General features: G+C 33.3%; 1 protein-coding gene across 14 annotated transcripts in view; it reads right to left on the reverse strand.

The window, feature by feature from the left end:
* The window catches only part of LOC106672093 (probable Ras GTPase-activating protein), a 588,817-nt gene that overhangs the window by 194,310 nt on the left and 371,575 nt on the right, over positions 1-22,932 (reverse strand). Inside the window, exon 1 of one of the 14 annotated variants that reach the window (XM_014403236.2) lies at positions 11,192-11,340. The exons of the other annotated variants lie outside the window; for them this stretch is intronic. Coding sequence (XP_014258722.1) covers positions 11,192-11,300 — 109 coding nt within the window. The 5' untranslated portion in view covers positions 11,301-11,340. Of the gene's footprint in view, positions 1-11,191; positions 11,341-22,932 lie in introns of those variants that run through there. 14 annotated transcript variants of the gene reach the window in all.

Here is a 22,932-nt window from a genome sequence, read left to right on the forward strand (position 1 = left end):
TTAGGGTTTCTTCTGTCTGTACTCTTATCCGGTGCATGTGTCTTCTGAGGCTGCAGTGCCCTGTCAGGAGTCCAACCAGAATCCTGGTTCAGTTGCCGATACATACAGCCCTTCGGTACCTCATGCCCGGGGTATTTACCATCAGGACTCATTAAGGTTCTTTTTTTGAATGTGTGCTTTTTTTGCGGTAAGATGTTTGGTCACTGTGTTGATTGTTCACTGTGCATCTCCTCAGCAAGGGAGGAACTTTTTTTATTTTCTGGCAGAGTGTTCCATCCTAGATGAATTCCCGTTAATTCTTTTGGGTACTAACAGACTTTCAAGAACCTTTCTCATCCACAGACTTCACTTTCCAAACTGTTGGACTTGATTTGTTTTACTACGAGTGCGCTTGGGTACCGCAGAGCTTGTGGAATAACTCAATTATTAATTTATTTTAATTTTAGTTTTATATTGGGGAGCCCTTTGAGAGCTTGGTTTTCTTCTAGATATTGCAGTCACCAAGATTTCATTTTATCGTACTTATTTTTGTTTGTTTTATTTATCTTAGTTTTGATTTTTTTGTGTATATATCTTGTTTTGAAGTTAATTCCCCGGTCACCACTTTAAGCAGACGGTTTTACAATCAATGCTGTATCGAGGAATTTTTTAAAATATTATTATGTTGTATTTTCTTAGTAGTAGTAGAGTAAATTGAAAAGAAATTAGTGATTTGTGTCTGTTTTTTCTCGTTATGCATTTTAGACGTGTTTTTGAGGAATTTTCTAAATTAATATTATGTTGTATTTTCTTTTTGAAATTAAGGTTTTTTCTTCATTCAAGTATTTTTTGCATAATAAATGACCTATGAGGGTTTTTTTTGACTAAATTGAAAATAAATTAGTGATTTGTGTCTGTTTTTTCTCGTTATGCATTCTGGACGTGTTTTTGAGGAATTTTTTAAATTATTATTATGTTGTACTTTCTTTTTGTAATTTAAGTTTTTTCTTCCGATATTGCAGTCACTAAGATTTCATTTTATCTTACTTATTTTTGTATGTTTTATTTATTTTAGTTCAGATTTTTGTGTGTATATATCTTGGTTTGAAGTTAATTCCCCGGTCACCACTTTCAGCAGACGGTTTTACAATCAATGATGTCACGAGGAATTTTTTAAAATATTATTATGTTGTATTTTCTTTTTGTAATTTAAGTTCTTTCTTCATTCGAGTATTTTTTGCATAATAAATGGCCTATGAGGGAGATTTTGAGTAAATTCAAAAGAAATTAGTGATATGTGGCTGTTTTTTCTCGTTATGCATTCTAGACGTATTTTTGAGAATTTTTTAAATTATTATAATGTTGTATTTTCTTTTTGTAATTAAAGTTCTCTCTTCATTCGAGTATTGTTTGAATAATAAATGGCCTATGAGGGGGATTTTGAGTAAATTCAAAAGAAATTAGTGATATGTGGCTGTTTTTTCTCGTTATGCATTCTAGACGTATTTTTGAGAATTTTTTAAATTATTATAATGTTGTATTTTCTTTTTGTAATTAAAGTTCTCTCTTCATTCGAGTATTGTTTGAATAATAAATGGCCTATGAGGGGGATTTTGAGTAAATTCAAAAGAAATTAGTGATATGTGGCTGTTTTTTCTCGTTATGCATTCTAGACGTATTTTTGAGAATTTTTTAAATTATTATTACGTTGTATTTTCTTTTTGTAATTAAAGTTCTCTCTTCATTCGAGTATTTTTTGCATAATAAATGGCCTATGAGGGGGATTTTGAGTAAATTCAAAAGAAATTAGTGATATGTGGCTGTTTTTTCTCGTTATGCATTCTAGACGTATTTTTGAGCATTTTTTAAATTATTATTATATTGTATTTTCTTTTTGTAATTAAAGTTCTTTCTTCATTCCAGTATTTTTTGCATAAGCAATGACCGTAAATTGAAAAGAAATTAGTGATTTGTGGCTGTTTTTTCTCGTTATGCATTCTAGACGTGTTTCTAAGAGATTCTCGAACAATACGGGCTAATTAGAATAATTTAAATATCCCCGTTCGCTGGATTTCTTCTGGATCGTTGCAGCTCGTGCTCCCTTGAAAAGGGTGATAAGATAAGAAAGGAAATCGCAATAACACGCGTCCCGACGTAACGGAAGTTTAACTCTTTTCTTTTTCACTTAAAGGAGAATTTTTTTATTATCCTAAGGGGAAGAAAATGCTTTATTTCTGAATAATAAATGTCGGAGAGGCTTTTCTAAATTACGAGGACAATTCTGATAAAATATGGGGGCCGGAGGAAAGTCTGCGGAGCGCGAGAGCAGGGGGTTGCGCATCGCATTTTATCCCTAGACGGCCGAGATCTCGCGATATCTTCATCGGCGGTGTCTCTTTTGTAAAAACCGGCGATGGGTAAAAGCATAAATATACGTGAGGCATGTCGGTAAATTTTAAACTAAACAAAATTACAGCAACAACGATTTAGCAGTCTCATAAAAAGTAAAATAAATCCATAAAACAAAGATGAGAAAAAAATTAACGAAGGTTTAATCTCAAACTTTTCATTTCTGGAGAAATAAATAAATATAATTGAAAAGAGGGTTATATTTCCTTTAAGAACCCTTTATAACCCCCTTCTATAATTTCCAATTTAATTTTCGGTAAAAAAACAAACACTAAATTTCAAAAACTGCAGAATTCAAAAGTAAAGGCAGAAAAAATGGTCAAAATATGTACACTAAACACAGACAAAAATGATTATTCGAAAATCGTGAGATGCGGTCTGGTGTGATGTAGGTTTCAGAAAAACATTTTCTTTATCGTGCCAACGTTTCGATCGAAACTAACGGTCACTAACCACCACACACAGACAAAAAGTTTAACCCAATAAAAATAAATTAAAATAAAAACACAAAAAAAGAAAGATTTAACGTAATTTTTCTGTATTGGTTGTCCATAATGTTAATTGTCTCTTTTTTTATGTTTTGTAAATTTTTATGTTGAAATTTCTTTTTTTTCGTTTTTTTATTAGGTTAAAGATGGGTTTTACAACTTCTGTATTGTTGTTCTATTTTATTTTGTCTGTTTCTATTGTAAATATTTAGTCCAATTTTTCTGTTTTGGTTGTTCGCTATGTTTAATGTCTCTTTCTTATGTGTGTTGTTTCATTTGTCTTTCTTTTTGACTATTTTGTCCAATTTTTCTGTTTTGGTTGTTCGCCATGTTTGTTGTCTCTTTTTTAGGTGTGTTGTTTCATGTGTTCTTCTTTTTGACCATTTTGTCAAATTTTTCTGCTTTGGTTCTCCACAATGTTAATTATCTCTGTGTTGTGGGTTTGTTTAATTTTTACGTTGAATTTTTCTGTTTTTTGTGCTTTTTTATTAGGTTGAAGTTGGGTTTTTACAACTTCTGTATTGTTGTTCTTTTTTTTGAATTTTGTGAATCTAGTGTAGATATTTTGTCCAATTTTTCTGTTGTTCGCTATGTTTACTGTGTCTTTTTTTATGTGTTTCGTTTCATTTTTTTTTATTAAGTTAAAATTGAGAAATAAGTTTTGGCCAGTAAGAAGTTAAACTACCAGATTAAGCCCCCCTTTCTCTTTTCACAGTCACCACTTTTTTCCCCAGCATAAACTTTCTGCTCTTTGGCACGATATAATTTAAAAAAGGTATTCCGCTAGAAAGCTAATTAAACTTTTAAAATAGTTATTATGAAATGTGCCAAGCTATAACGTAAACTTTCTAACGAGGTTGCAAATTTGTTTTTTTTTACAAATTTTAAATTTACCAATTAATAATTATTTAAATTCAATTAATTCTTATCTAGAAGGGGACTTTCTTTTCAGCCATTTTTAGTTCCCCAAAAATTAATAGTTTAACAGCTACGAGTAGATTATGACGAAAACTCTAGATAGAAAAAAATATAAACTCTTGAATCCCTGCGAAAGGGTTGAGAATCGAACCATGTTCAGACGAACTTTATTGTTGTATTTGTTGGAATAGAAACATCATGAACTTTGTCGTACGAGTAGTAAAACACCCTGTATATTTGTCAGTTCAATCTCACAAAGGGAGGCTACGGATATGGGTTCTCAGATTGAAACTTTTTTTTAGTACCTAGTCGGTATTAGCAAGGTGTTCCAGCTTTCTTGTCAATTCTAGGAGCCGAGAAATTTTTTTTTTAAATATGAAATACCATAAACACATTTTCATGGCGGTTTACTGACCCAATTTGACTCGGATCATAATTAGAAAGCTACCGATTGAATTATATAATTTGAGACGAAGAAATTATTTTTAAAGCATTTTTAAATCAGTAAACAAAGTTATACACCATTTTTCGCACCCTAAAAACGCACAGAAAATTTTTTGTGAAAGTCCAAAAATAATTTTTTCTACAACTTTTCGCATTTTATTTGCCTAGGTTCTTTTTCTCGAAAATCACGAAAACTGTGATAACATTGAAACACCTGTCAAGATCCAAGCGAAAAAATAGGTCCAAAACATCTTTTTTGTTGGAAAAAACATGAAACATTTAAAATCATTTTTTTAAACTCTTAAATACAAATTTTAACAATAATAAAATATATATGTGAAAATTTGTATTTACAGGTTTTAAAAATGCTTTAAAAAAATGTTTCATCTTTTTTCCAAAAAAAGATGTTTTGGACCTTCTTTACTGGAATCGAAGTTACTTAAGCTTATTAATACCATCAGTCATATTATTTTCTTATCCTATGTAAAAAAAAAATAAATAAATAAACTGATATATAAATTCCTTTGGAATGAACGCATAACGAAGGGAGAAAACAATATCAAAAAATAAAGAAAGCTTGGGCACGAGGGTAATATTTTTCTAGTTAGTACCACCCAAACAAGTTCCAAAAATGGCCTAGGAAAAGAAGGAGTCCCAGTTTTGAATTTTCCACAGCTCGTGGGGCGAGGATCTGCCTGCACTGCCACCAGCCAGACCCTCCGAGCCATCGCCCTATTTGGCTTCTTTTTTTTCTTTATTTTTTTTTTAATTTATCGCGACTTCGATCCACTCGGACACCAACGTCCCATGTCAACCCAACTTTTCGAATTTTCTCTCCTTTTTGCCATTTTAAAATGGAAAATTCTAAAGGTGGGGTTGGGATGGGAGTTAAGAGTCCGAGTGGATCGAATTCACGATAGCTCAAGTGATAGAGCAGGGCGTATTTAGCCGAGGGTCGTGGGTTCGAATCCCGCTCGTGACGCTGACTTTTGTTATCTCAACCAATGCCTTATATAAATATTAAATAATTGAAAAACGTTATTCAGTCAATCGGACCACGAACTCAAATGAATACTAAATAGTGTTTTCACGCAATGTCTATTCTATGAAATTTTTTAAAAAGATTTTTTACCCTAGATTTACTATTCCAAGATTTGTTCTTATATAGCCAATCATTATTTAAAATAATGGGCTAATTTTATAGGAAAAATGTTTGTCCTAGACCTAGAAGTAAAAGTTTTTTTTTAAGGGTTATTGAAAGGAATTCCAGTTTTTAAATTCAGGACTACCCAAAGGTCGGCGGAAAAACCCAAATTGAGAACACCGCACGGAAAAACGGTGTTTCTATCAAAATGTACGTCAATGGCCTCTCTCTTTCTTTCTCTCTCTTTCTATTTCAGGATGATATTTTCAATTTGTTAGGGGAAGAGAGCCATTCATATTTCCTCCTTTAAATAGACCCCGGGTCGTTTTTAAAACAAGAAGGGACAACAAACGCCCTTCCCTCGGCGAAACAAGATTATATTTACACTGATGTCAACTCTTGGAGAAAATTCAAAAACAACACAATTACACATCGCCGAAAGGAGCAAAAAACAGAGGAATAAGGCAATAAAAAATAAACAACCACTAGCAGCATTTCTCCAACTAATGCCTATAAAATCAAGTAAATATAATAATTTGCTATAAATAGAAAACCTAAAAGAAGAGCAAACATTTATTTTATATATCCGATGGCGTAATATTAGGAGTTTAATACTGCTTTTTTTAGTTTATACTACGTTTTGAACATTATTTTTATTCACTAATTTCGTGGTCCGCTTGACCAATTAATATATTACAATTAAGGTTTTTTAGTTGAGATAAAAAAGTCAATGGCACTGTCAAGCGGACCACGAAATTAGTGAATTTAATGATTTAAAATGAAGAATACTTCACTAAAGCTCTCCGTGGCCATTTCATTTGTCGTTGAGAATCCAATCCGATTACACGACATTTGAAAAATGGCAAAAAGGAGGGAAAATTCAAAACGTTGAGATGGGAAGTTAGTGTCTGAGTGGATCGAGGTCACGATAGCTCAAGTGGTAGAGCAGCGGCGTATCAAGCCGAAGATCGTGGGTTCGAAACCCGCCCGTGCCATTGACTGTTTTATCCCAACAGAGGATTTACACTAATAATCTACTTTTTTGACTTATTAAAGCCAACATTTTTTTATTATAATAATGACATCTGCTACAGATCAATCAAGGTACAAAATATATTGTTTCTACACTTTAGTATATTATTGTAAAACGTTATATATAAATAGTCTAGAAATTAATTTAGCTCAAAACCCCTACAAATACTGCTGAAGTTATCCAGAAAAATGCAAAAAATCCAGTGAGAAGCACATATTCCAGGAAAATTTATTGTCTAATTGAAAAGAGTTATAAATACTTTTTGGACTTATTAAACCCCCCTAAAAATCAAGTTTTTATTGTATTATTCAGAAAGCGTGATGAACGTGGTGTGATGTACGTTTCAGAAAAACATTTTTATTGTAATGATTTCTGTACTAGATTAATCAAGGTACAAAATGTATTATCCCTACACTTTCGTATACTATTGTAAAACATATGTTTAAGGAGTCTAGAAATTAATTTAGCCCCCCTGGAAATACTGTAAAAGTCCAGAAAAAAAGCAAATGTTCCAGGAAAATACTTCTATTTGTCCAATTGTACTTATTATTTTAATAATTAATGAAAAAAGTTAGCTCAAAACCCACGGAAATACTCACATTTTCACTACACTTTAGTATATTATTGTAAAACACTATATTTAAGTAGTCTATAAATTAATTTAGATCAAAATCTATGGAAATACTCTAGTGTTGGTCCAAAGAAAAGCAAATATTCCAGGAAAATTAATTGCCTAATAAAAAAGTTATAAAAACCAGAGGATTTACAAGAATAATCTACTTTTTGGACTTATTAAAGCCAACAATTTCTTTATATTATAATAATGACTTCTGCTATAGATCAATCAAGGTACAAAATATATTTTTTCTACAGTTTAATATATTATTGTAAAACGTCATTTATAAAAAAAATTCTAGAAATTAATTCAGCTCAGAATCCATGGAAATACTCTAAAGTTGGTCCAGAGAAAGGCAAATATTCCAGGAAAATTAATTGTCTAATTTAAAATAGTTATAAATACCAGAGGATTTACCACTAATAATGTACTTTTCGGACTTATTAAAGCCAACAATTTCTTTTATTATAATAATGACTTCTGCTATAGATCAATCAAGGTAAAAAATATATTATCACTACACTTTAGTACATTATTGTAAAACGATATATTTAAATAGTCTAGAAATTAATTTAGCTCAAAACCCACGGAAATACTGCTGAAGTTAGTCCGGAAAAATGCCAGCAAATCACTTCTATTAAAGACGAAAATTTTTTAATTTCTAATCGAAAAATAAAAGAGTTGTTTATATACCAAAGCATTTAAAGAACCAAACTGTTTGATCAATGATATTACAATTTGAAGCTATGAAAGTACAACATTAGATTTACCTCAGAACCAGAGTATCAAATTTAGCCTAAAAATATCAATCTTCCAGCCAAAACATACATTTGAAAATCTAATAGGTTTTAGAGGTTTCTAAATCAATTATCATACCATTACTATCTCAACTATCAAAGTAGAAAATCAGAATTAGACAATTTAAAAAGATTCAGCAAGTTTAGACGTTGACACGGTGCTCATTACTATAAAGGTCTATATTTGATCTATAAGTAACGAGGGAAAATTACAGAAATCGAGTGAACCCTATTCTTATACTCTTTTTCTTGCATGATGTCTTTAAATTATGATCTTTCCTAATAATTTTAAATTTTTAATCGTCCTCAATTATTTCACATGATGATCGATATAATTAAATACAATTTTTTATTGTTGCATTATTATTTCTTTAACTAAGTTTTTTTTTTCTAAGATTGGTTTGTCGATTTTTATATTTGTACCATTTAAAAAGAGAAAATGAAGCTTAGCAAATAGCCCAAAATATTTGCAATCGTCCTACTAAAAATTCGACGACTCGGCGTGTTTTTTTTTAACACTTTCCTTCCGGAAAAACGGCAATTGACACGGGATATTTTGTCAGTGGTGACTGTGTTACGATTTCTGGTTGTTTTAATAATAACAACAAAGGAGTATTGACCAACTGAAACATCGGCTATAATAAGACGGTTATAATTTAACCAAGGGAAACTAAAACATGCACTTTTTACCGGATATCGAGACCATAAAGCGGTTGCATAATGAAAAAATATATTGTCATTACATATAGTATAATATTGTAAAACACTATATTTAAGTAGTCTAGAAATTAATTTAGCTCAAAATCCGTGGAAATATTGATAAGGTTAGTCCACAAAAGCAAATATTGCACCAAACAACTTCCAATTGTATAATTATAACCTATTTTTAATCTATTAATAAAAAAATAGGTTACTCCAAAAACCATGGAAATATTGCTGAAGTTATAAATACCAGAGGATTTTCACTAATAATCTACTTTTTGGCCTAATTAAACCCCCTAAAAACAAGTTTTTATTGCACTCATGATTTCTATTCTAGATAAAACAAGGTAGAAATGTATTATCACTACATATTATTATACTATTGTTAAGTATTATATTTAAATAGTGTAGGAAGTAATTTACCTCAAAATTCATGGAATATCAGATAAAGTTGGTTCAGAGAAAAGCAAATATTCCGAGAAAATTAATTGTCTAATTCGAAGAGTTGTAAATACCAGAGGATTTACACTAACAATCTACTTTTTGGACTTATTAAACCCTCCTAACAATCAAGTTTTTATTGTAATAATGATTTCTTTTGTAGATAAATCAAAGTACAAAATATATTATCACTACACATTCTTATATTATTGTAAAACCTATATTTATGTAGTCTAGAAATTAAATTAACTCAAAAACCATGGCGTTAACTAACTGTTAGTTAGTCCAGAAAAAAGCAACTGTTCCTGAAAAATACTTCTATTTGTTTAGCTGTACTTATTTTTTAATAATTAACGAAAAATGTTAGCTCAAAACCCATGGAAATACTGCTAAATTTAATTCAGAGAAAAGCAAATATTCTAGAAAAATTAATTGTCTAATTGAAAAGAGATAGAAATACCCGAGGTTTTACACTAATAATCTACTTTTTGGTCTTACTAAACTTTCTATTGTCGATAAATCAAGATTCAAAATATATTATCACCATTTTAGTATATTATTGTAAAACACTGTATTTAAGTAGTCTAGAAATTATTTTGGCTCAAAACACATTGAAATACCGTTAAAGATAGTCCAGAAAAAAAGCAAATATTCTAGCAAAATACTTCTATTTGTCCAATTGGATCTATTTAATTACATAACGAAAACAGGTTAGCTCAAAACCCATGGAAATACTACTTAAGTTAGTCTAGAAAAAAAAATTTTCCAAGAAAATACTTTTATTTGTCCAATCGTATCTGTTTAATTAAAGAAGGAAAAAAGGTTATCTCAAAACCAATGGAAATACTACTTCAGTTAGCCTAGAAAAAAAACAACAACAAATATTCTAAGAAAATACTTTTATTTATCCAATCTATTTAATCTATTTAACTAAAGAACGAAAAAAGGTGAGCTCAAAACCCATGGAAACATTACTTAAGTTAGTCTAGAAAAAAAACACAAATATTCCAAGAAAATACTTTTATTTATCCAATCTATTTAATCTATTTAACTAAAGAACGAAAAAAGGTGAACTCAAAACCCATGGAAACATTACTTAAGTTAGTCTAGAAAAAAAATTCCAAGAAAATACTTTTATTTATCCAATCTATTTAATATATTTAATTAAAGAACGAAAAAAAGGTGAGCTTAAAACCCATGGAAACATTACTTAAGTTAGTCTAGAAAATAATTCCAAGAAAATACTTTTAATTATCCAATCTAGTTAATCTATTTAATTAAAGAACGAAATAAGGTGAACCCAAAACCCATGGAAACATTACTTAAGTTAGTCTAGAAAACAAATTCCAAGAAAATACTTTTATTTATCCAATCTGTTTAATCTGTTTAATTAAAGAACGAAAAAAGGTTAGCTCAAAACCCATGGAAATACTACTTATGTTAGTCTAGAAAAAAAAAATATTCCAAGAAAATACTTTTATTTGACCAGTAGTATCTATTTAATTAAATAAAGAAAAAAGGTTAGCTCAAAACCCATGGAAATACCACTTAAGTTAGTCCGGAGAAAAACAATATTCCAGGAAAATTAATTGTCCAATTAAAAAGAGTTATAATTACCAGAGGATTTTCACGTATAATCTACTTTTTGGACTTATTAAAGCCACAGAAAAAAATGTTTTTATTGTAATAATGATTCAAATTGTAGATAAATCAAAATACAAATTGTATTATCACCACACTTTAGTATATTATTGCAAAACACTATGTTTAAGTAGTCTAGAAATTAATTTGGCTCAAAATCCATGTTAATACTTATAAAAATATAAAAATTTGATGACCTGGCATTTTTCTTTTACCACTTTCGTTCCGGAAAAATGGGAATGACACGAGATATTCTGCCAGTGGTGACTGTTTTACGATTTCTATTTTAATATTAACAACAAAAGAGTATTAACCAACTGGAACCTAGGCTGGAATAATCCGGTTGTAATTTGACCAGGAGAAACCTAAACACATGAACGTTTTACCGTAAATCGAGACTATAAAGCGGTAAGTCGCAAAAAGTGCGGCGTGCAGAAAGATATTAGAGTGAATCATCTTTTGATCGATGCCGTGACAAATATACAAGATTTTAAAACCCATAAATCTTTGGGTTTGAAACTAATAATCTATTTTTTAAGAGCGGCATGTGATAAGAGGTAATGAATGTCATCTGGTTACCTTCATCATCGGCATTCCCTTCTTCGGAGCTCGGTATCCCTCTGAGGCAGGAATGCAGCCCTCGGCTGAAACGCCTCGAACCGCCGCACGCTTCAGCAGAGGCGGACATGGCACATGACTTAGACGCGGTTTCAACAAAGACTGGCCGGTTTCGCCCGTGGCGGAGTGCGCCTACCCCACTTCCGAGTCACTTGTTGCCGTGGAGGGGCGGCCGAGGATTCCGACGGCGCTTCGTTTCCAACCCCGTTTTTATTGGGGGTGGCCCTCGATTCAATTGGGATCCTTTTTACCGTTTCTCGCCCGTTTATCTATATATCCTGCGTTTGTTTCCCATATTTCAATATAAAAGACCGAATTCAAAATAAGGTTCTGCAAGAAGAGGATCATCTGGCCTCGTCGTTTCCAAACTTTTCGTTCCGAATCATCGATGTTTTGTTCTGTCATATGCGTTTCAGCCTTTCGCCATATATAAAATGGACAAACGCACTGTTTAATCACTGAGGATGGCAAACAAAAAGAAATGGTGACGCCAGGCACAGCAGGATGATCAGAAAGGTAGAACTACATGGCCATTTCATGTCATCTGGTCCTCTCCCGTCTTTTATTGGTCGTGGCATTCGCCAATTCAAAAACTACAAAATTACCTCAGTTCGGTCGGTTATTATTATCTTGGACTGCTTAACCTGGCTGGTTTGGGTGTGTAAAGGCTTTTTTTGCATTTTTGTTTAAAACGGACGTAAGTACGGCGAAATGTGCAGACCAACCACCGTAAATAGTTATGAAAAAAGCGGCGAGGGCATAACTGAATGATCAGATTCATTAAACCAGAGGCAAGCTATTTCAGGTCATCTGGACCACTCCCCTCTTTTATGGCTCTGAACACGCATCGCAGTATTCGACAATTCAAAGACGAGCGTCCACACTGCCACCATTGAAGAAAGCACAGTTAGACTTCAGTTCGGTCTTTTACTATCAACTTGAACTGCTTGACCGTTTTTTGCATGGAACGGACGTAAGTACGACGAAATGCACAGACTAACACCGTAAATGTTTATGCAAAAACGGCGAGGGCATAGCCGGATGGTCATATTCATTAAACCAAAGCCTGGTCATCTGGTCCACTCCCCTCTTTTATTGCTTTGAAGACGCATCGCGGTATTTGCCAATTCAAAGACGAGCAGTTCGGTCTTTAACTATCATCTTGGACTGCTTAACCGTTTTTTGCATTTTTTCATGAAACAGACGTAAGTTCGGCGAAATGCGCAGACCAGCCACCTTAAATAGTTATGCAAAGAGCGGCGAGGGTATAGCCCATTGATCAGAGTCATTAAACCAGAGGTTAACGGTCATCCTGGCCTTGCCATGTCGGTTTGCCGAAATGTACAAAACTGGACCTAAACACGAAGAAATCCACCGACCGACCGAAACGGCCAAAAGTACAAAATTGATATTGATTGGTCAAACTTATAAGATGCAAGAACAGCAGACTTGTCCAACATGAACTTAAGCACCAGCAAACTAAGAGAATAGAAATTTCCAAAACGTTTTACAAATCATAAGTAACAAGACCATTAACCAAAAAATTGTTATGTGTGGTTAAAAATGGGTTTACTCGATCCTGATGATCCTGGTCAATTTTTGTTTGGACTACGAGTAATTCATCAACATAACTTTTGTTAACTGGAAACAAGTTCTGAATTATCGAGTGAGGCTTTTGGTCAAAGTCCGTAACACCAAAGAAAAGTCCCACGTACTAAGATAACCTTGAGTCCTACCATCAGTACATAGATACTGGCTTTATGGTGTAGTCAAGTGGTCGGCAAACCATGCGGCTCTTTCACTAAATGTTTAGTGCAGACACGGAGGTATGACAGGTGCAAGAAATGGGCTTGTTGCTATTTTTAAAGAAAACATTCATCACGAGATACTTACTTACCATTGTATTATTCATCAGGAAGCACTATGTGCGCAGACATTTCCTGAAGAAATTTGTTCAACCGGTTCAAAGACTTTGAAACAACAAAGTGACGCTAGCCTTTGTTAAAAAAAACCCTCTGAATGGCACGGTAACAGAAATTAATTTTTTAGCCCTTTAATATTGATATTGGCAGCTTTGAAATGCAGTTGCTGGATTTAAAACATAAAGAATTTTGGAGCTCAAATTCTAGCGTCTTTAAACCGATTTACAGCTATTGGAGAAAAATAAATGTGAATTAAGTTTACAGCACAAACGGTCTGCTTTGAAAGATTTGACGAGGGAAGATATGTTGATTTTTAACACCTGGATAATGATGATCAACTGAAGAAAGAATTTGCTGTTCTTTCCTTATTTGGGTTTACATATTTATCCGAACTATCATTTTCAAGCATGAACTTTATCAAGAGTAGTTTAAGAAATCGGCTTATCTATGAGAACTTGGAATGGAGCCTAAAATTAAAAACACCAAACAAACCTGACTTACCCCTACTTTCCAGGGAAATGCAAAGCCATTGTTCACATTAGTGGAGTATTTGTAGTTTTTTTAAGGATACCTTTTTTATTATTTAACTTGTTATATTTTTAAATAAATATTATTTTTATATAAGAATGATACAAAGTTTTATTTAATGTACCGTTAGTTAAACTAAGAAATATTCAGCAAAGGCAAGCTCGAGAGTGTACTTTTAATTCTAATGATTTCCATAAAAATGTCGACTAAAGCAAAGCTTAAGTTTAAAAAATGGCTGTTTGAATAAATTAATTAAGGTTTTTAGTTGCGATAAAAAATGGCAAAAAGGAGGGAAAATTCGAACGGTTGTAGGTTGAGAAGGAGAGTTGGGGTACGTGTGGTCGAAGTCACGATAGCTCAAGTGGTATCAAGCCGAAGGGCTCATGACACTGACTTTTTTATCTCAACTAAAAACCTTAATTAATTGGTCAAGCGGACCACGATCTTTGAATTAACTTCAATTTTGTATTTTTGATTATATTTGGCTCTTTTGGATGACGAGTTGCCGACCACTGGTGTAGCCTATAGGTTTTCAGTAGAACCCATTCTTTTTTTTTTATTTTAAATATAAAGGGTTGGGTCCTGTAATTCGAGTTTAGAAGAACCACATTACACCTAAAGCCCGTTGAATATTTTTTCCAATCTGTTAGGACTCACTTGAAAATTCTTGAAAAAAAAGACAAATCAGACCGTTAGATAAATGGTAGAAAATTGACCTGGACATACCGTCTACTAGACAGTAGAGATTAAATTTTACGAAGGAGGCCATAAAAGTTTGGTTCTGGGACATATCTAAGACGGACAACATTACGAACTGGGTGAACTTTAAAGAACAAAGTAACGTTTGATCTGGCCAATTGACTATGATATAGCGTTAATTGACTACTGCCAATCTATTACGTGTGATTGCCAATGTTTCTTTTTGTTTAAAGATAAGGAGTGTCACATTTCGCCTCATATTTATAAAAAAAAGGTCATAACCTTACCATTCAATAATTGTATTGAAGCAAAACTAAATAATGTGTTATTTAAAATTTTAAAAACATTCTGGAAGTTTTACAACGCTGGCGAACCTATACAAAATATGCATAAAGGTGCCATTTTTATTGCCGAATGTACATCAGGAACTGGGTAAATCTAAATAACTCACAAGACCGGGGAAAATGTATTTTTAGAAAAGTAAATATATTCTTTAAAAGAGGGGCTTTCAGTCGAAGAATGCCATTCGCGACGTCGATTCGAATGTAAATGCTTCGGACTTAGGAAAATCTAAGTACGTCGAAACATTCCGTGAAGTAGAAACTTTGAAGAAAATAAATCTAGGAATAAATAGTTTGTTTGTACAAATGCCGTGGCGTAAATATACGTAATCCTAAATTTTGACGTAAAATAGGAGTTTCGTGTCAAGAATAAATTGTTTTTAAAATTGTGTGTGTACCTGTTAAACAAATTTATTGTAAAATTTTAATTTAATTATATTACATAAACACCTGATAAATTAATTTACTCTGTTGATGAGATGATTGCACAAATATATTAATATACCAAAAGCCTCTTATTTAATTAAGACTTTTTTTAAATTTTGTTGATTTTTACACTGCATTCTTTGATGCAATAAGCGAAACAAATAAAATAACCAATTTGACATGAAAAAATCTATCAATTAAAAAATGGGCTACAAAATCGATCTGGTCTGCATAGACTTGCTGTTTTGGCGTGTCGAAATACAAAAAGAACCTAAAGACAAAGAACGGGCCATTAAAAGAGGGAAAACGAAGTGAAATTTTTGTGGTCTTATCACTTTATATATTTAAAAAAAAGAACCTATCAATTGTGTTCGTGTGCCCGACACGCACTTAGCAGACCAAAACAGCGGGGACAAATGAACCGAAATTATAGGAGATGAGCAAGCTAAAATACACTATTCAAGTACGCTCATTTTCCGGACTTAGTAGCTTTTTGTCCAACGGAAAAATTGTTATAATATCAATTAATTACAACCTATCACGTCGGTCTGCCTAGCCAAGCTCTGTTGCTCTGAAGCATTTTTCCATTATATAACAACAGGAAGAAACAGTTAGACCAAACAGTGAAGGTAATCCAAACTTAATTCAGTCGTCCTGATCTTCCATGTTTTAGTCTGTTGTCAATAAACAGAACATTCACAAGGAACAAGAGAAAAAATTACTACAACAACCAACCTACAATAGCTACAACGTACCTTATCATCTCGCAGATTACTTCTAGACTAGATAAGCGTTACATAAATTAGACGAACAGATAGATAATATAAATTTACTATTAAACTATTAAAAACCTTTCTTTTTGGGACAATCATATTCAAAGATATTGAAAGTGACAAAGTGTAGACGTGAGGTTGCTTACTTATTTGGGTCTCTGCGGGATAGGATGAACGGAGATACCTAAACTTCAGCCACATGGCATCTTAAACCACAAAACATTTGTAAATGTATTCAAGGAAGACTTACTCACTGTTTTCTTTCTGGTCGCGGGATTTGGCTACCAAACGCTGGCCAGATAACCACCTCATGACAAGAGAGGCTTGATTTCACAGAAATTGCACAGACCCAAAAATGAAGATGGCAAAATGCTGACATCTGAGAGATTAACACGACGAGGATCTGGAGACTTGTTTTTACTGACAAAATTAGCTTTAAAAAAATAATTTTCTCATGTTTAATTAATTCCAAAGTGAACTGAAAAATATATTTTTGTTAGGCTTAACAATATTGATTTTTTCTAAAATTTTTAATTTTTTTTCCAGCTTCTATTTGATTATATAAATATTCAATTAATTATATACAATTTTTTCGAAATGAAAAATTTGTGTCACAGGCGGGATTCGAACCAACGACTTTCGGTTCAATACCGCTCAATACCAGCTCAACCACATGAGCTACCGTGAATTCGATCGCCCATGCCACAAACTAGATACACTTTTTTTTATTAACGATTGTACTACATTACAATTGGAATAAAATCGGGGAGTCGAAATTAGAAGTGTCATGGGCGATCGAAGTCACGATAGGTCAAGTGGTAGAGCAGCGGCATATTGGGTCGAAAGTCGTGGGTTCGAATCCCGCCTGTGAAAAAAAATTTTCATTTCGAAAAAACTATGTAAAATTAATTGATTAATATTGATTTTGTTTTTCAACTACATGTTTCTACCCTAAATATAAATGTAATATCATTACTGACTAGGATTTTTATAATGATATAATCGTGATAGATGCTGGATGCCATGAAAAAATTGTAGATTTTTTACATAGACGCCAGAAACAATTCAACCGTTAAGTTAATTATTTTACTTAATTAAATAATTATTTTATTGTAGCGAAATCTTTATAGGTTTTGGAGACCTACATGGGATTTTTAAGAGGGAAAGCAATTTTTAGCGCTTAACGCTCTAAGACGTCGATCGAAAGTTAAAAATCACGAAATTAGAAGGAGCAATAAAAACATTTAATTACCTACATTAAACCTTGAAAAGTGTGACTAATAAAGTAAGGCCTGGTTTAAGAAAATACTGCAAGAAAAAGTGAATTATTAAACACCGCATTAAAAAAAATTCGAGATGATAAATTTCGAACCGCTTATGTTTTTAATACGAATAGAAAGTGTCAATGACAAGTCGATAAGGTTACCTAGTGACATTTCATACGCTTCGGATTAATGATGTGTAATTGTAATAACATCGAAGGTAATATTGATACAAAATAAAATTTCTTTTAGCTTCCACGTTTGTTTTGTGTATTTATATCGGATTTGGGTCCGCTTGATCTCGCCTTTCGGGCGCGTTTTCTTTATTAAAGCTCTCTCCTCGGAATAAGAACTGACTGCTTTCTATTCATAAAGTGGTACAAAGTCGTTAAAAAAATAAAAAAACATAAATAAATAAATAGCAGAGATAATATATTTCTCTGATCTTTATCGATCAATTTGATTTGTTTATAAATTTTTGTGTTAGGGGGACAATTTTAGTAAAAAGAAATTTGATATTACAATTAATTAAGGTTTTTAGTTGAGATAAAAAAGTCAGTGTAACGAGCGGGATTCGAACCCACGACCTTCGGCTTGATACGCCGCTGCTCTACCACTTGAGCTATAGTGACTTCGATCCACTCGGACACTAACTTCCATCTCCAACTTGAGGAATCCAGAAGAAGAATAAAAATCTTTCCGTTTGGACAAAAATCAAAGCAGTTTACAGCAAATAAAACAAGACTAAAACTCGATAAACCTGGCTCTTGCAAAACAAGCTCAAATTGGTAAATTAACAGGCCGACTTTTTGATTTAACAAAAACCCTGTACCAATTTGTTATACTTTTTTAATGATTTTTGTACCGACAAAGTTAGAAAATATAGCGACATATTCAAAACCAAGGATTGTTATCAAAGTCAGACTTTCTCTCTAACACGCTCACTCATTTTTTGGCAACCAGTTTTGCCCCCAGTGTTGCCCAAACGTGGGACGGAGGGAAAAACACTGTCAACTTTTTTATAAATCTTTCTCTTATAAATTTATCTCAACCAATGCATTATATAAAGATGAATTAATTGAAAAACGTTAAGTGGACCACGAAAACTAGTGAATTTAATAAGTTAAAATGAAGTATATCTTCACTAAAGCTCTTCGTGGCCATTTCACTTGTCGCCGAGAATCAAATAGATTACACGACATTTAAAAAATGGCAAGAAGAAGAGAAAATTCAAAAGGTGGGGTTGAGATGGGAAGTTGGTGTCCGAGTGGATCGAAGTCACGATAGCTCAAGTGGTAGAGCAGCGGCGTATCTAGCCGAAGATCGTGGGTTCGAATCCCGCTCGTCCCACTGACTTTTTTATCACAACTAAAAACCTTAATTAATTGAAAGATATTAATTGGTCAAGCGGACCACGAAAACTAGTTTATTTGATTTGATATTACAACTTAACGTCATCTTCAGTGAGAAGTACCAGTTCAACGTGTATTCACCGACTCGCAGATCAGATAAAAAATTAAGAGCTTCACAGTTTTAACAAAATGTATAGAAATTTCCATTTCAGATCGTATTTAAGGTCATTAAACCTATCGGATTTTATTACAATAATCGGATAGAAAATGTTTCCCTACTTTTTGGCACTAGAACCGATGCAAATTTGACTTTTATTAACGATTCAAGCAACCTGTTGTGTTTTAAACGACACGAGGTCCTGACGAGGGGTGTTTTCCACCCCCCAGGGGTCGTAATCGGACGATCAGGGGTTTGTTTTTACAGATTCACTGGATGCCTGTAAATAATTGAAATCCGGGCGTAACGCTTGTTTTTTCCCCTAAAAGAAAGATCCTTGGGATGATGTATGACATAAATATGCAAATGTGCCCTGAGAGTCGTCTCGATTATCTACATGCTCAAGTCAAGTTACTTTATGCTAACGCACATTCTGCATTTGTAATAAAGACGAAATACAACATAATAATAAACAGATTAATAAATTGTGACTACCAGGTTATTGCAGAAGAACGACTCTCACGGATGTTCTCCCTCCATTTAAAAACCTTTGGAATAGAAAAAAACACGAAGAATGTATAATTGACGTTGTTAAGAAAAAGCCCCCTAAAGTCGTTAGTGGCACGGCAAAACAAAAAGTCCAGTTAACTGCCGTTTATCCCGGAGGACGGTAGTACGACAGATTCCAGCGACCGTTAGGCCATCAGCTCCCGCTCTTAATTGACTTCTGGAATCCCGAGGTTTCTGTTTTATCCTTTATGAGATTATATTGTCGAAACACGTTTTTCTGAGAAAGAAATGTAAATCGATAAAGGGGATCTGACTTCCTCTCACCTGACTTGAATCGTGATATGGTAAAGCACGTTAGGCTTTTCACTTTCTTCCTTCGTGTATCAAATCCACGGATGACGTGTGATTTGGAAAGACGTGGCAATAACACTGCAATATCATTCCGTAAAACATGAAACTTAATAACCATATAGAAGCAAAGAAACGAAACAAAAGATCAAAACATAAATGAACAATAACAGCCGGTTCGGATGAAAGTACCCCGTTGGACGAACCAGTTAGCAGTTTGATTTTAATGAGGTAAATTTGGAGCTTATTATCCTTAACCAATGTGGACGAAAGAATACATTTATAAAAATGTTTGTAGCCATTCTTTTTCATTTAGTCTTTAGTTAAGCCCTTCATAATCACATGTTTGTGAGTTTACGCAACTCGACTATTGCTGAACATCTGGCAAAGGGTCAGATTTAATAGCATCACGGGCTATCACTTGAATTTTTTTTTATTTGTTAGGAGAGGAACCAAATTCCCTTCGTACCTACGGAAAAATGTAGTATCGAATTAATATGCCTATTGAAGTTTGATTTGGAATTCATCCTCAGGTCGGTTTCAACGACCAGTTGGAAGAATTTATACTGAAAATGAATTAGAAACCCTGGATCGACACTTGTGGGACACCTCGTGAGAGTTATTTTGAAAAACACGAACTATTTTAGGCAAGCTACAGTCTTAGACTTACCAAAAATCCACTACCGCTATTTCTGGTAGATATGCAGTTCAAGATAAATAAATTGGTAATTTCCAAAACAACGTGGAGAAAATGGAGAACAATGTGGGACCAAGGATCGAGCTTTGAGGGAGGGTTTTTGGTAAAAATCAAAAATATCTCTTTTCAAGTATTTAAACGATATTAAAACGAACTCAAAAATGTTCCATCTATTGATTCTATCTATCTCCAAAAATGTTCAATTGACTGAAAAGAACCTGGGCAGAAAATGGAGAACAATGTGAGACCCAGGATCGAGCCTTGAGGGAGGTTTTGGTGAAAATCAAATATATCTCGTTTCTAGTAAAAGTAAGTAAAAAAAAAGTATGAGTAAGTAAATAAAAAGTAAACTATTTGAGTAAGTAAATTATTAAAACTAAGTCAAAAATGTACAATCTATTGATTCTATCTATCTCAAAAATGTTCAATTTATAGAAAAGAGCCTGGATAGAAAATGGAGACCAATGTGGTACGAAAGTTGGAGAACTGAGGGTGGTTTTTGGTGAAAATCCAAAATATCTCTTTTCAAGTATGTGTAAATAAAAAAAGTATGAGTAAGTAAATAAAAAGTAGTATTAGAACTAACTCAAAAATGTTCAACTCACCTCATTTTCCGGCAAATCTACGGTTTTAAGGAGGTTAATTTGTAACTTCCATCTGATCCAGAAACGCTCGATTCTTTCGAGTTGATCATTAATAATCTAATTGATATCAGCGTGCAACGCCGACTGGCAGAACTTGGATAGAATATGGAGAAAAATGCACGACCCAGAATCGAACCGTGTGGGACGCCGAAGGGGAGCTATGGAGGGAACATGAAAATATCCCATTTTCCGGTATGTTTCGATTCAAGTTCAAAAAGTGTTTCTCGACCTGCATTTCGTAGGTATAGGGTTTTAGGCATGTTAATACCAATGCAGAAACATTCGACTCTTTCGATTCCATACTTAATACCCCATATGACACTGGCGTAAAGAAAAGTTCACAGAAGTTGGACGGAAAATGAAGAAAAATGTAGGGTCCAGGATCGAGCCTTAGGGAACGACTGCTAAGTATTAAACGGCAACACAAAAATAACTCATTTTCAGTAGATATGCGGCCCTAAGTAAGGAAATTGATAGAAAAGTACCTGTATAGAAAGTATAGAAAATGGAGAACAATATGAGTCCAAGGATCAATCAACAATATCTCTTTTTCATTTACCATCTAGAATTAACCAAAAAGCGTTCCATTGAATATTTCATGATATTTTAGTACCTATTTGAATTAGTAACTTCCTTTTGACGGAGTAAAATTTCATCTTCAAATAGATTTGTTTGAAATAGATATGTTAATTTGTAAATTCCATGTGAATCAGAAAAGTTTCATTCCTTCCAGTTAATCAATTTGTAATGCCATTTGTGGTCAAAACCAGCTGACGGAACTTAGTGTAAAAATGGAAAACAATGTAGTACTCAGGATTGATCATTGGAGAACGCCTGCTGAAGGTTATAGAGGGAAACACGAAATATATCATTTTCTGTTACCGTAAAAACTATTCCATCTTTGCGGTTGTGTGTTAATTAACTTCTAACTAATGGAGAAACGTTTGATTATTTTAAGTTAATCATTAAATATTCTTTACGATATTATCGTACAAAGCTCATTAGCAGAATTTAGATTGTAAATGAAAAACAATGTAGAGGCTAGGATCTCGCCTTGAGGGACGCCTGGTGAAAATCGAAAAATTCTGATTTTGAGGTACAAGTGAACAATTTTGATTATATATTTAAGAACCTAGGTATTATTTATATACTATTTAATGAAACTACTCAAGATTTATATATTATTTTTAATTTTGGCCAAAATCTGGCCATTGAATGACTATCTGGAAATTTGGCCGCGTTTAGGCATATTTCGCAATCTCACCACGGTTGACAATCGGAGTGGGCGTGTGATTATCAACGGGCTGACCTCATTCTGCCCCTGTTAATTTCTGAACGTCAGAAACACAACAAATAAAACTGGTTACATATTTAAATTCGTGCCGTGGGTTTTTTGTATTTTGAGTATTTTTAAAAGTCCTCATAGAAAAGAAAACACATCGTAACTCGTATTTGTTTTTAGTAAAAACTCTTCGTTTAAAACCGAAACGTTTCCATCAATTAAAGATCAACATTAGGTCGGTGGTAACGCCCTGGTGAGATATGCGGGACTGTAACAGCCCTCATCTCGAGCTGTTTGAGATATTTTATGTCGACGGATGTTTTGACACAAGGTGAAAGAACCCGACGATGGCCAGCAGGTTTTTTCTCAATCAGATCAATAAACTAGCTATATTTCTTTAATCGAATCTTTATTTTAACACAAAGTAACTATTGTCTACTCGAAATTGTACTAATGGTATTTTATAGTAGATGATGGGGGGGGTTTGGTGTGCCAGTTGGTGAACTTATGTTGAAGGGGTACACGGGCACTACTGAACTCGCGGGTGAAGACAGACCCAATAGGGCCCGTGTGCCGGTTCAACAATGGTATTTTATGATAGACCTTTTCTGCCTGTCCTCCCTAGTACAGGCAGTCTATCTCAGACTCTTTTCATCACTTGCCTTCTATTGAGTGGGAGAGTACATGATAAATAGCACTATGAAATTACTCTAGTGTGGTTTTTAAGGTCTGAAGGGCAATGAACCACTCACCACTTGGTC

The sequence above is a fragment of the Cimex lectularius genome, unplaced genomic scaffold (assembly GCF_000648675.2).
Source record: "Cimex lectularius strain Harlan isolate CLEC.00 unplaced genomic scaffold, Clec_2.1 scaffold93, whole genome shotgun sequence".
Classification (NCBI taxonomy): domain Eukaryota; kingdom Metazoa; phylum Arthropoda; class Insecta; order Hemiptera; family Cimicidae; genus Cimex; species Cimex lectularius.